The sequence below is a fragment of the Pogona vitticeps genome, chromosome 2 (genome assembly GCF_051106095.1).
Source record: "Pogona vitticeps strain Pit_001003342236 chromosome 2, PviZW2.1, whole genome shotgun sequence".
Classification (NCBI taxonomy): Eukaryota; Metazoa; Chordata; class Lepidosauria; order Squamata; family Agamidae; genus Pogona; species Pogona vitticeps.
Genome location: NC_135784.1, coordinates 170,096,211 through 170,111,763, shown reverse-complemented (window position 1 = coordinate 170,111,763; position 15,553 = coordinate 170,096,211). Strand labels below are relative to the sequence as shown.

The 15,553-nt window shown below is 43.7% G+C and overlaps 1 protein-coding gene across 2 annotated transcripts in view; it reads left to right on the top strand.

Moving 5' to 3' along the window:
* The window catches only part of NXPH4 (neurexophilin 4), a 122,265-nt gene extending 108,925 nt beyond the window's left edge, over window positions 1-13,340 (top strand). For both annotated transcript variants that reach the window (XM_020778686.3, XM_072991212.2), the window contains exon 2: window positions 4,816-13,340. In XM_020778686.3, coding sequence (XP_020634345.3) covers window positions 4,816-5,583 — 768 coding nt within the window. In that variant the 3' untranslated portion in view covers window positions 5,584-13,340. The remainder of the gene's footprint in view (window positions 1-4,815) is intronic.
* Window positions 13,341-15,553: the final 2,213 nt, after the last annotated feature.

Sequence of the window (15,553 nt, the reverse complement as noted above, 5' to 3'; positions counted from 1 at the left end):
TTGATTTAATTGCAAATGATCGAAATGGGCACAAGGGACGGAAAGGGAGATATAAGTTGGAATCATCCCACGTCCAATGCAAGGAGCTGTGCAGAAGCCATTTTTGGAACATGGGCAAATGTGTGTAACCTCTGCAAAGCATCCGTCTGCTGTAATTGCCAGAAACATGGGGTCACCATGTTCCAGCTCAGCTATGTTCTAGTTACTCACCCTCTTATCATACACGACGTAATGCATGCACATAGGAGAGGGCGGGGGGGGTGGACAGCAAGGAAAGTGAGGAGTGATGAAAGGAGCAGTGGGCGTTTGGGGGTTGGGAAGAAGAAGAAGAGATGGATTTAGGGCTAGAACTATTCAGAGAGGAGCAACTGGAGCTTTGCCTGTGGGCACCAACATTTAGAAGATGCCAACAGGATAGCTCAGTGGTTGAGGTCTCTGGTTGCAGAGCCAGAGGTTGGGAGTTCAATTTCCCCACTGGGCCTCCTTGCCAGGGGCTGGACCCCATGATCGGTAGGGTCCCTTCCAGTTCTCCACTCCTATGATGATGATCTAGCAGTGAATCTACTGGTGGCTGTTAGGAAAATAAAAAGCAACAGTTCCAAGTGTTATTGACTTACCTTTTTTAAAAAGATAAACTATCTCTTCCTTTTAAGGCGACGCCGCTTTCTCCACCTCCTTTTTCATTGGGGGCGGCTCACAATTATGCTCAGTGTGCAGCGTGTGAGAGAAGGTGCCACCTGCTCTGGGCACCAGATGGCTAGTGACCCTTCTCGAGGGATGTGTTGGAGGGATCTGGAATTTGGCCGTTCCCTTTTATTATTATTATTATTATTATTATTATTATTATTATTATTATTATTATTATTATTATTATTATTATTATTATTATTATTATTATTATTATTATTATTATTATTATTATTATTATTATTATTATTATTATTATTATTAATTTTTGTACAGAGAAAAGCATGGAGGCATCTGTCTAGTCCCCTTCTTTTGGGAAAGGAAAATAATGATTAGCCTGGATGCATCTTGTTCGAGGGAAACAAAAAAAAAAACAACACCCCTTTGCTTACAATGCATGGCTTTGTTCTTTTCTACCTGGAGTGTGGAGCTTCCTCTCCTCACACCTGTCTTTACAGAGCAAAATGTGGAGGAGGAGTGAGGAAAGGTGGGGGCAAAGGAAGCAACAGGACAGAAGAGGCAGTTTCCAAGACTCTCAGGCCTGGAAGTGGGGGGGGGGGGAAGCCCTCTAAGTTTAATAGCTCATACAGACCATGCTGCTCCCCATAGACACCTCATGTAAAAGAAGAAATATGTGCAACTGTACGCACCCAATAGAGTGCGTCCTGGGAGAAAGCAAAGGTTGAAGGACAGGAGGTTGGGGGGTGAGGCTAATACATCTATCATATGGATAAAGAAATACGGAAAATATTGGAGTGGATCTGTGATACCTGATATCCCTGCATGGACAAAAGAAGCAGGATGTTTGAATTCAAGTAGAAGTGAATACATGTGAAGGAAAATCTTTGCCTGGTGTCCCCCAATGTCAGACTGAGAGTGGATGGGTACACCTTTCAGATTAAGTGAGTTAGGGTAGTTTATTGCTGGCATACATCTGTTTATTTACATCTCACCTTTCCTCCAATGAGCTCAAGAGGATGTTTGTGGTTCTCGTGGAGTGGGTCACTCTGAAAGAGAAAGACCTGTTGGGTCAGTTTTATGACCTAGATCCTAGATCCAGGTATTTCCTTTATTTTTTGTCCAGCAATCTAACCATTACACCATATTACCTTTCAAGTGCTTTATTTGTACAGGAAGAAGAATTAAGCTCAGTTTGCTTGACACCACAAGTTATTTGACTTAGAAAGCCCCAGAGAGCTCTGATCCCAGGCGTGGCAGAACTCAGGAATTCTGCACGTGTTTAAAGTCATCTTCCTTGTGTATAGAAAGCTAAGAGAAGAGACATCTATCCAGCTGATGCATGAATAAATCCATCCTACTCTTTCCATTTTTTAAATCTTTTATAAAACAAAACCTAATTAGCATTTACCCCCCCAAAAAAGGGGGGAAGGTTGAGAAAGACTGGCTGAGTTTTGCCTCAGTGACTAAATGTGTGATCCCATGAGGAACTATATCAGAATTTGGACAACTTGTGGAGCAGTCCAATGTGATCTACTTCCTGGTGATCCCACGATGTTCAGGGAAATGGGCTCCCGCATGACCTTGCTCCCCGCCCAAGTGGATTATTATTATTATTATTTTGGTCCTGCTGTAGGGCTACTGATTTTTTGGGGCCAGGCTGGAACGATTCTCTGCAGACAAGAGGTTGCTTTAAGGGGGATTGCGTCTGTTAAAGATACTTTTTCTGGTGTGATCAGCACCCTGTGTTTGCAGCCATCTGATCGTGCCATGAACTAATCTACCATTTCGTTAGGCACAGATATGTTAGGGTCTGACCCAAAGATTCTCCATTGGCAAGTCTTCGGGTCTGAGTCCCAAGTCTGAGTCCGAGTCTTTGGTACCAAGTCTTAAGCCCCAAGTCCGAATCTCTATTAAAAACAAGTTCCCCCCCCCCAAAAAAAAGAGGTGGGTGGGTGGCATCTGAACCGCAAGTCAAGTTCAAGTCATTAAAAAAACCCCATCTGACCTGAGTCCAAGTCAAGCCACTGATGCAACTTAAGTCTGACTTGACAGCAAAGCAAAGCAAAGTGTGTTGCTTATATACCATCCCTTAACGCTTCAAGCACTCTCTGGGCAGTTTACAAGTTAATTATGCAGGCTACACATTGCTCCCCGCCCCTGCAAGCTGGATACTCATTTTACCGACCCCAGAAGGATAGAAGGCTGAGTCAACCTTGAGCCAGCTACCTGGGATTTGAACCCCAGGTCGTGAGCACAGTTTTGGCTGCAGCGCAGCAGTTTAGCCACTGCACCATAAGACTCCACAGCAAATCCTGTGACTGGATTCCTGCCCTTCAATTCTTTTCTGTCATGAATGCATTAGAGGCCAGATGTTCATGCTTTAACCTTCCATTGTTTTTTACTCCCTGCAAGCTTTGTGCAGAAATGTGAACTCCAGAAAGTACAGTTATGTCCCCCCAAAATGTGCACATGTGGTGACTGTAATTGGCTGCACCCCCTATTTAAGAACTGGCTCTATTTGCTGCGTCCTGAGATGCTTTTGTAAGCCAAGCAGATAAAAGGTGATGTGAATTCTTTGTGCTCTCATGTAGCTCACTCAGGGAACAGTGGGAGGAGACATTATGGCCACTGCGTGGGAGTTGTTGTCCAAAATAGAAACTTTTTTCAAAATCTGCTTTGAGTCAAGTTTGTGGTTACTTGAGTGAATCACTGCCCAAAGATTAGCATTTTCCTCCCAGTGAACTAGAGTCACCCCCCAAAACCTCCCATTTAGAAGGATTCTAAATGTGTGTCCAGCAAGGCTATGGTTGATGAGTAGGCCACACGCCTGGTGGATCAGACCACCCTGGTGATGGCAAAAGAATGCTACCCATCCATCACGGCCTGTCAGCCAGCTGCTGCGCTGGCAAGGACATTTTACTGAGCTGAAGGCAGCTGATGAGAAAGTTTTGAAAATAAGCTGAGCTGGGCTGCAACTGAACAAGATGGAGGAGATTTCGAAGAGTAGAGAAGAGAGGAGGAAGAGGCTACCAGAGTGGGTCTAACCATCGGTTCATCTAACTCAGACTCATTTCTAGTCTGACCAGATGCTTCTGAGAGATGTTTGTCACCAGCAGAAGTGACACACCACTTGTTGTTTGTTCCCAGTATCTAGCAGCATCATTCAAATGTGTCCACTGAACACCTTGGTTGGTAACCAAATGCACCTATGATCCCTCCTCTGTTAATGTTTTGAGCTGGTCTTCTGCAGTGGATCAGGCTGTGAGCGGGATCTTGAAAGATCCTGCTTCAAATCTGAGCTCAGGGGCAAGAAATCATTTGGTAGTTCTTCACAACATGAAGCGTAGTTTGGTAGAAATTTGGATGGGGAAAACCAGGTCTAGGGATCTTTTGGCCTTTTGAGATGTCTTGGATTATTAGCTTTCCGTGCTGGATGCCATCAGTGGGGGTTATAATCAAACAATTTGGAGGGCCCAGAGTTCCTTAGCCCCCAGGATTAAATTCTGGGTCCCTCACTCTATTCAAGGTCCCCCCAGCGCCCTGCAGTGGTTTGCGAATCAAAATAGTGTTGGCTTGTTGTAGATCTCATAAATTTGGCCCAACAATAAAGGTGGCATCTCTCCATGTGGCCCAGGTGTTGCCCTGGAAATAATATGTATGCACCTTTGTCTCAGTTGTGAGCTTGTTCCAACTGCCGCCCAGAATAGACCATTGGTCTAGATGGGCGGGGTATAAATCTAATAAAATAAATAAAAATAAGTAAATAAATAAAACTGCTGAATTTGGTACTTCTATATCGTAGAACTGTACATTCTCAATGTCAAGCTTCTGAGGCTAGCAAAGCAACAGGATGTCAACAGGATGGTCAACCCACTATACAGGGCACCCACTGTAAACCAGCATTCCCCAGCACAGCAGCCCAGAGCTGTGTTGGACCACAATGCCCATTATCCTCAACTGGGAGTGATACAGCTTGTGGCCCAAAACACTTGGAAAACATTGAGATAGAGAAGGTGTTTTACAAATCTGAAGGTTATTGGGTTCTGCATCTTTTTTTGAGATCCAAAGATACCTAAATGCACAGAGTAGGGTTCAGATGAAATGTATCATGATCATATCTTCTGGCTGGTTTAATTAAAGTTCCAAATTTCTCTACTTCTCTGATAGGTCGTGTGTGTGGAGGGCCATGTAACCAAGACCCTAAACTATTTAGAGATGAGCCCTGCAAATGTCTTGAAGACGGGATCCTACAGCACTGCTTTGAAACCTCATTCCCTCAGCCCTGCTCGGATATTTTCCGGCGAGCCATCCAAAGCCAAGCTGGACCCCTACGGTGGTGCCCTGAATCCATGGGACTGGAGCAAGAACCAGACAGCCATGGAGCACTTCAACCAGCGAGCCAAGAGGAAGCCATCAATGAAGGCAGGCCGTACCAAGAAGATCTTTGGCTGGGGGGACTTCTATTTCAACATCAAGACCTTGAAGTTTAGCCTGTTGGTGACAGGCAAGATTGTGGACCACATTAATGGTACCTTCAGTGTGTACTTCCGGCACAACTCCTCCAGTCTGGGCAATGTCTCGGTGAGCATTGTGCCTCCAACGAAGGTGGTTGAGTTTGATGTCTTGGTTCCCCCGATCCACCCTCAGCATCTCCATCCTCAGCAATCTACCTTAGCCGAGCCCAGGGAATCCAAGACCTTCAATTGCCATGTGGAGTATGAGAAGACCAACCGGGCACGCAAGAACAAGCCTTGCCTCTACGACCCCTCGAAGATCTGCTTCACCGAGCACACGCAGAGCCACGCCGCTTGGCTGTGCGCCAAGCCTTTCAAGGTCATTTGCATTTTCATCTCTTTCTTCAGCATCGACTACAAGCTGGTTCAGAAGGTCTGTCCAGATTACAACTTCCAGAACGAGAACCCTTACTTTGGCTGATGAAGGACCAGGCGTTTGAGGGGGCTGGGATGGTGGTGGTGGTGGTGGTGGTGGTAGTTGTGGTGGGGGTTAAAAAGAAGTGGTGGTTTCTGAGTGACAGCTAAAAGAACTTCAGTGGATGGCACAATAGACAGAAGAGGATCTCTCTCCATGATCAATGGGGAGTAATTCCTGGTTCTGAATTAGAACTGGATATGGTTCTGCCGGACAGACATTCTTCTCCCAGTTGCCACTCATTGTCCCAGGACTTTCAGAAGATCAGTCAAAGGAACAGCATTGCTTTCACACACCATCTATACTCTTTCTGACAGCATTTGAGGAGTCTTCTGAGAGTTATCAGAAATATGAAGAATGGTTAGTGGTGGCTCACTCACTCTCTTTTGTGCATAAATGAACCCTGCTGCTTTTGTTTAGTTTTCATACAGGCAACACATTCACTCTCTTGGGGATCACGCCTCCCGTGTGGATTGTAAGAGTTCTGATAGCAGCCACAGCCTTGTCACTCCCTTTCTGTTCCGTACACACAGATGCATATTCTTGGGCTGAGCCACGATGTCGTTAATCTGCATTGCCACTAAAGTTCCTGTTGGCCACGCTAATGATAAGGGAAAGGTATATTAACCATATTAACTTTGCATCTTGCCAGGTGTCCTACAAGAGGAAAGAGCAATGAGTTCTGGGAATGATAGTATTGGTGGGGGGAAAAAATCTGTCAGCCACATGCACGTCCTTGTGCTGTGAGGGGACAGGAACATAATGTGGAAAAGATGAATTGTGTTCAATTTAGGGGGGCAGGGAAGATATACAACTCCTGGAATTGAACTCAGGGTAATCAGGGAAGTTAGGGTTCAAGGTGAGAACATGCTGCACATGGCATTGGTGTGAGAGAAGTAGGAGAAATGGGAGGTTTATAAAACAACCTCAGTGCAACCAGAGTTGAAACATATCCTTATTTGTGTGTGGAAATGGAACTGTTAAGTTCTTGACAGAGGCTTAGGTGAGACTGAACAAACTAAAACAGGTGGGTGTGTAAAGGCAGCCAGAGAGAGAAAGAAAGTCAACAGGAACAAACACTTGACCCAAATAAGTGGGTGGAGCGTTTATGTACCTGTGGCATGACAGCTTGCCTGAATGTGTGCTATGTTATATACATGCTTGTGGCCTTAATGACGTATGTGTTCACCAGAGCGTTTATTTGAGAACCTAACTAGAAATGTATACGTGTGTTTGCAATAGTAACACAATATGTGAGATTTCTAATTAGGGCCGTGAGTTTTCGCTGATTTTTTGACATACCAGTCAACTAGAGTTTTGAGCATAGGTTAACATTTGTCCCTCTGATGGATCCGCAGGGCTTGCGGTTGAAAAGCTTGCCCCTGGAGGGTCTCAATGGGTGCAACATCCCCCTCCTTTCCTTCACATGAGTTTTCCTTTCAATTTACCTCCAAAACAAGCAGATAGTTTTCCAACACAAGGTGAAGCCACTGGGGGTTTGCTGCCAGCAATAAGAGCCGCAAAGCAACCGGGGCTGACAGCACTCATGTGAAAACGACACCAGTTTGTCTTTTAAATCATCATCTTCCACAATACTGATGGGGTCTGATGTTGCATCAATTCTGAAGCCATTTTCACTCCCATGTGCTACTGCAAAGGGGGATATTCTGTATAAAAAATTAGTATGTGAACAATAGCCTTTCCTTCCTAATAGTGGGTGGGTAGCTTACGTTTATTAAAGGGTAAGCACCCTTACTTCTAAGAGGAAGCTGTTCTTTTCCTGATACCACTTCAAAAGGGCCCCTGTCCTTTTTGTGATTTGGGTAATGCAAAATCAAATTGAAATATAATTGGTCCACTGATCAAAAGCCAGGTGATTAATCAGCAAACAAATGCAAAAACTAGTTGACAGCTTTAGTTTTAATACGTGCATATGTTTAGGCAGGATAATTTAATTAGAGGATAGATGGATGTATATGTGTCGGTGTGTGATCAGAAATTTGAATGCTGTAATAAGGAGTGTCTGTGTAGACATTTATGGATGTACAGGTGACGGGCTGCTGATAACCTATGTGGGATTGCATGTGCTAGTAGGGTATGCATAAGGCCTTGACTTGTGTGGCTGTATGAAAAAGAGAGACCACATTTATTTTCTATTACAGTATGATTGCTTTGGATTCCTCTTGCACCATCTGACTGGGCTTGCACAGATGAGTCCTCTAGTGGTCCCCAACCTTGGGCCTCCAGATGTTCTTCGATTCAACTCCCAGAAATCCTGGCCAGCAGAGGTGGTGGTGAAGGCTTCTGGGAGTTGTAGTCTAAGAACATCTGGAGGTGCAAGGTTGGGGACCACTGTTCTAGACCAGTGGTTCCCAACTTTGGGTCCACAGACATTCTTGGACTGCAACTCCCAGAAGCCTTCACCACTAATGTGCTAGCCAGGATTTCTAGGAGTTGTGGTCCAAGAACATCTGGGGATCCAAGGCTGGGAACCATGGATCTAGAGCATTGATTCTCAGTGGCCTTCTAGCTGTTTTAAACGCCAGTTCCCAGAATCTCTGGCCATTGCCTGGGGCTTGTAGCACTTGAAGTCCAGAATCTTTGTCATGCCTAAGGTTGAGAACAACACCTCCAAAACAGGCTACCCTGAAACAGCTTCTGCCCCACTCTTGTCTGGAGATGCTGTAGATATGGAACTATTGGTGGGTTTCTGGGTGATGTGCACTGCTCTGATAAGGGTTTAATTGTAGCAGAAACAAAATGATTTTTCCCAGCCCTAAATTATATTGTCAAAGCAGCAAGGATATTTATGTATTGTTTTGGAGATAATCTGTATCACTTTCTATTTTGGAAATCATTCAGGACGCTCAGGAATGGGTCTTTAAAGATGGCAAGCACTGTTCATTTCTAACATTAAAAGCAAATTCCTGGGCTCAGAATTCTTTAATTCCACTTGTACATCTTTTGTGCCTGGCTGTAATGGGTGGGTCTTGAGGTTCTACTGAAAAATAAAATAGATCTTTCCCATTCCTGACCTGGATAATATTTTGCCATTTTCTCTTCTATGATGTCATGGAGTTCCTTGTTTTTTTCCCCTGCAGCTTACCATACTCTGCTTCTCACTCCAAATATTACATAGACTTTGAAATCAGTTTTGGAAGCCTCAGCACCAAGGGAAGCTGTATGGTGTTGTTTTGGTGACCAATGTCTTCTCTGATGTTTAACATCAAAAACAATGATTCCATTGATTTTTGAAAATAATAACTGAAAGAGGCAAATGACAAGGACAGTGACATAAGACAGCCCAGTTGTTATTGTTTCCGGACAGTTTTAAGAAGTCTAGGTGGGAAATTGCTTTTGACTCTTCTGCTATGTTAGACACTTCTTGCCTCTGCAAAATTAGTCCTATCAAGGAAAGAAGGTATTGTTTAGCCTTCTTTCTGACATGTTAGTCTTTCTGCTTTCAGATTTTGGGTTGTTTCTTCTTGACAATAATAACAATGACTTTCAGTCTTCCCTTTGAGCTGCGAAGTAGGCACCATCCTAGCAACACAGTGTCATGTATAATAGACATAGGATTGGGGATAGGTGATACCTTTATAGCCGAGTAATTAAAAAAAATCATACAATATGCAAGCTTCCGTGGATAAATCCCACTTCTTCAAAGCAAGTATCCAAAGTCCAAATGTTCATAGCAAGAGGGGGTTTGCCAGGCACGTCTTTCTTAGATGAGAACATTTAGACTTTGGGTATTTGCTTTGAAGAAGTGAAATTTATCCGTTAAAGCTTGCATATTGTATGGGTTTTTATTTTTTTATTAGTAGCCTGTAGTGGTATTGCCTATTACCTATTTTTGCATTTGTGTTTTCTAATGGCCAAATGGCTCCCCCTCTTTTTACTTCAATGGAATTATGAGGAAACATGGGATTGAGAGAGCTGAAGCCCACAGCCAAACACATACAGACATACACACTCATCCCACCCCACCCTCTTCAATGTTCCCTTTCAGCATATATGCAATCCTCACAGTAGCTGTGAGAGAAATTAATTTTCTAAGCAAATGGCTATTGATCCAAGCTGTCCCTGTTATCATGCAAAGTATCTGAGCATGGTTTTGACTTCAGTGGGCAATTAAGAGCCATTAACGTTGCAAAAGATCTGTTCCCCACTTGCCTGCATTTCTGGACTTTCCTTAGGGAAGGTGCTTAATTATTGGGACTGTCATGATGGGCATATGCACTTCCACATCGTTGTAACATTGCTGCTCATGTGATATTTGTGAAAGTGTAGATCAGCTACAGGTGTTCAGACATCAGAAACAAAGGTGAGAGTCCTGTTAGCAAGCATGAAGCATAACCATTTCATAGACATAGTGCTCCACACACACTGAACTGCACCTTGCTCATGTATGCAAGATGGAGATTTGCCCTGCTCAAAACAACCTGGCTTTTCACATGCACAGATTTATACAAAAGAATGTTTACTATACAAAGGTATAGTAAACATTCTCTTGTATAAATGGTGGGAGAAAAGGAAACAGGCATGTAATAGCCCATCACATGCATGATTTAAATAAACAGGATTGCCACCAAAATTCAAGATCACTTTCCAAATTTGCAAATCACATTGGAGGACAAGATGTAACTTCTTGGTGAATTCCTGGAATTTTAACATGAACTGTATCTTTTGCAAAAGTAGCATTGACCTCCAGCAAACCATTCTTCCATTTAGGTAACTTTGTTTCCATGGAAGCCATGGATTCAAACATGCCATGAATTATGTACCACAAAAGTGGCTGATGTCTTTGGGACCTTTGTGAGCAATGCTTACCAGTGAAATAAAACATTCATGCCAGAATTTATGAGCTGTAGATCATGAACCAAAAGCTGTAAAGGAGAGAATGGAGTAACCACCTGGCATCTGCACAAGCAGTACTGAATCATCCCATGCCACCCTGCTCCTAAATTTAGAGGTACAGGTTGTGTTGCTTCTGCTGTTGTTTCTCTCCTGAAAATTAAAGGAGAAAGCAGCTGGAAAAGAGTTCAGACTAGTTGGTTCTCCTGTGTTGTTGGGTGTGTGTGTGTGTGTGTGTGTGTGTGTGGTGTGCACAATCGAATGCTTGTGTCTACTTCTGGGCTAGGTACAAATCATTGTTCAAAAAGCATCATGCAGGTGTCTCTGAATGTAAATGAGTGTGTAGCTGCTTTTGAGCAGATCTACTGTGTGTACGTGGGTCTCGTGTTCTAGAAAGTGTAGAATTTTGCAGCTGTTTGCACAGATATGTTTGAGGAACAGTGTTTGTTAAACTTTCATATTTCTGGAGCAGATTCCCCCCCCCCCCTTTCTCTGGACCAAAACTGAAAGCATACATTGTTTTTATTTTATTCTATTTTGTTTTATGCCTGCTTTGCAGTATTCCTATATCTCCTTGTCTCTGATGTTCGGGAGCAGTTCTTCCTAGTCCAGAAATTCTGTGGCACAGCTGAGGCTCAGAAAGTGTGACCTGCCCTAGGTCAGTGGTTCTTAACTTTTGTTACTCAGGTGTTTTTGAACTGCAACTCCCAGAAACCCCAGCCATCAGAGCTGATGGTGAAGGTTTCTGGGAGTTGCAGTCCAAAAACATCTGAGTAACAAAAGTTAAGAACCAGTGTCCTAGGTCACCCAATGAATTTCCTTGATACTCACAAGTCTAAATCCAAAATTCTAACTGATAACACCTCTCTCTCTTCTCTCTCTCTCTCTCTCTCTCTCTCTCTCTCTCTCTCTCTCTTCTGGGAAGCTGAGGTCTTAACCGTTATAGCTGGATACACATATAACCAAACACTGTTTTTTCTATGCAAGTGTAGAGCTTGATAAATTGCTTTTTGGACCACAACTGCCAGCATCCACCAGAGAGAGTTGTTGTCCAGTAAAGGAGTTTTTCCAAGCTATGACCCTGAGCTGTTTACTATGTCTAAATGTTGAGCAAAGCATGGTAGTGCCAGACTCAGGCTGAGGTGGACGCTTGCCATTTCGCCTCTGATCATGACTTATTGGAACCTCTCCACTCATGCTTCCTATAAGGGCCAAGTAGCTACTGTTCTAACTTTCCCACAGTGCAGTGCCTCAGAGCATTTAACGTTGTGTCCTTATGTCAGAGGCACCCAGTGACATTGCATCATGGGGAATTTTAATTGGTGGCAAGTCACCACCAGTTGAAGGTGATTGGACACTTGGCTCCTATAAAATGGCACTTCTGCTGCAGGATAAAGTAACCCAGTGGAACTGGCTATGCATACATCACATGTCCACTGCTGCGGTCGAGGCAGCTACCCAATTATGCCAGATGCTAACAATGAGCCTAGGAACAGGATCCACCCCAGCCATGCTGCCCATTGCTCCTTCGAAACAACAACAACATGGATTACAGTCAGGGCCACAGGCACAAAAAATGTTACATTTTCCCACTGTGCTATGACAATTGCCATAATCACAAATGAAAATATAACTTGAATGACAACTGTTCCCAATTTGAAGAGGGGAGTCAAGTTTTTATCTGGGAAGGTAGCAGTGCTCAAAAACATGCCAGCAGCCGTGAACCAACCCCTGCAAGGAAACCAAACGTACTTCATTACATTTTAATCCAGTCATCTGGGAGGAGGCCTGCAGGAGTAGCCAGGGGTGGGGGAAGCCTGGGAGAGACAGTCTACAGGTGGTCAGATGGTTGGAATTAGTGTGAAAGACCCATGTGTTGGCGAAGGATCTAGGTACATAAAGGATCTTCCCAAACACAGGGCTGAAATCAGTAGAGCCCCTCTATCTTATGTTGTTTACACCTGAATGGCTAATCTCCTATGAATTCAGAGATTCTAGTGTTGCCATAGAACAGTGGTTTCCAACCTTGAGCTTTGGACTACAACTTCCAGAAGTCTTGACCAGCACAGCTAGTGGTGAAGGCTTCTGGGAGTTTTAGTCCAGGAACATCTGGGGACCCAAGGGTGGGAATCAGTGCAGCAGATGATGCAGGAGGCATCCTAATGCTACCTTTTGTTCTTGAGGTTCCATTTTATTGCCTTCCCATTCATTCCATGCACCAGACCCTACAGAGCATCCTATAGTGTGTTGTAATCTCAAATCTCCTCAAGTGATTAATCTGATTACAGGCGTGTGGTTGCAATGATGTTTGTTTGTAAGCTTGTTGTGAGGGTGTGTGTGTGTGTGTGTGTGTGTGTGTGTATCTGGCAGGACAGGTTTGTACACATCTATCTGTATATCCACATGAGTATATCTGGTTGTCCTTGCTATGTGGACTCCTGCCAAGGCAGTAATATAGTACAATTGTATGTGTTACTATATTTGTGGCTGGCTGTAGCAGAACGTCCACCTCTTTACAGAGGTTGGAAAGGGGTATGTGTACTGACAGAGGCTCAGGAAGAACAATCCAGGAAATAGGAACCGAGACAAGCTCTTCTGCCCAGGACTGGATGTATGCCTACAAACAAGGTCAAGTGGCAGGGAAGCCAGAGTGACGCATCACCACTACCATTCCTATAGAGAAGGACACCCTCGTCCTGCCCTTCTGGACTGTCATTTACTCATCGCTAACATCATCTATGGAAAGTCTGTATTCTGTGAAGAAGCAAGAGGCCACCGGACTGTAGGGGTGGGGCAGGTGGCAGTGGCTGGGTTCCTTCTTCAGCATGTCAGCTGTGCCCTTTGCCAGGGTGAAGACTTCTTCATATTTTTTTATATATTTAAATTAAATAAAAAGAGAATAAACAGAATTTGGAGAGTGCTGTTTTTATGGAAAGGGAATGACTCATGAATGAGATGTAAAGCCATCTACATATAGCGTTGAGAAGAGTATATTGTTTCTCACCAGGCTTGACTCATTTGTCCATATTGCTCAATACCGTTTGCTGTCTAACAACAGGTCTGGCAGGAACCATCCATTTCACCTGCCACACGAGGTATTTTTTTTCAACTGGATATGCCCATCATTGAGTGTGATACTTTCTGCATGCTCTCTCAATGGGGCTCTTGCCCATTACGGAAAAGTATTTTATCTTCTACTTTGTTACATTTATACCACACCATTCCTCCAGTGAGCAGGTAAGAAAGTATATGGCTCTACTTCCCACTTTTATCCTGTGTGTTCAGTCAAGTTAACAGGTTGTGGCTTGCTAGGCCTCCTGAACCAAAACAGAACGCCCTATGCATTCCACCAAACCAGCGTACCTTTCAAGGTTTGGCATAATAACTGTTATCATAGTATTTCAGAAAGAGATGAGATTAATCTTGAATGCTCGCCTTTCCACTAGGAACCCCTGGCCCACCTATGTGTTTTATACTTATTTATAAACCAAGCATGCATGCTTAAGATCTCTTAATTAAGCCATTATTTCTATGGTTTGAGTGACCTTAACTCTGTCTGCTAGCTTGACAAGCACACCTGGGGGATCTCCCTATTCACATTGTTTTTGCCAGAACTCCAGCCCCCGGGAAGATATCCACCAGAAAGTGGCCAATTAGTCACAATTCTGTATGAGGCAGATGTTCATTTCACTTAATTTTTAAAAGAAACCTTCCTTAATTCTTAAATTTCTTCATATTTGGAATGGAAATACTGTTAAGTAAACTGGAATGTGAGGTAAACTTAGACAGTCAGATCCCTCCATCCAGGCCCCAGGGCTTTGATGGAGTAATTTTTAAAAGTCAAATTTGAACCTCTGTATATCTGACCGTATTAGTGTTGAATAAGGGTGGTTACTGCCACTTCCCCTGAGATGCCTCCTCTTTTAACACACATACACACAAAATACTGAGGAAGTGTTTAATTTACCATTATTCATAAGTGGCCCTCTTCTTAAGACACTTTGCAACACTGGCAAATTGACAGGAAGGCTCACTTTTGGTATATTTCCAGAAATTGCACACACTGGAAAGGAACCAAAACAGAGCAATCCTACCCGCACCAAAAAAAAGTAGAAGCCTCTGCCAGAAAGGTACAGATAGGACCGCTCTGGGAGCAGATTTATTTTGTGTCTTGCAAAGATGCAATCTTCAGGAATGAACCAGCCTATCCTTACAGTGGACCAAACAGTGGACTAAATGCCAGTGTAGTCAGTCTCTTAGTAGTTTCTGAGCTGGGTGAGGCATTTCCTATTGCTATTCTGCTCTTCCTTAAGGAGACACCCTTACAGCATTTAGGCATTTGGTTTATAGACCAAGGCCATATACCACCATCCTATCCCAAATGTCATGTACCTGCCAGTATCCTTTCTTCCCTGTGGATGTTTCTGAATATGAGGAGGAGGAGGAGCTGTTTCTCTGCTGGTGTTTTTACTGACATACACATGTCAAAGGGAATGGCCTCTATCACATGAGATGTCTAGGGTAGAGCTGTTGAGCACAAGACTACAAAGGCCTCATATGTTTACTTAAATCAAATGCCAAAATGGGGTAAATGATAGTCTTTTCCAAGCTTACTGACTGATGCATCATCCCAGCCAATGTTTCTCAATCTTTGATATCTCACATCCCACCAGTCAGTCTCTCGTGAAGTGCGAGTCCTATCAAACTGGAAACAGACAAGACATTTACACTAACAAGCATTTCTGTTATGTCTGTCATGTGTGGTAAATTGGTGGGCAGAGAGAACAAGGGGTTGGAAGATGCACCAGCCATCCAACATTGCAACTGGAACGTCAAAAGTTCACAGATGATCCTTGGCAGGATCAGAGTGCATTGGTAGGAGGTGTTTACTTCACACTTGCAGGTAGGCATTGAATTCTTAGCAATTGTTATGAAAGCCCTGTGGCCCGTCAGTGACACATTTACCACAGACTGAAAACTACTGTGCCAAGCTGAAGAATACCACTCTCCCCTCCACACATCTGGGCCACGTTATTTCAAGAATGTAGGGTCAAGATCACCTGCCATTGATGCGTAATCCCTGAAGAATTATGGGAGTTCAATTAAAAAACCAGAACTAGTG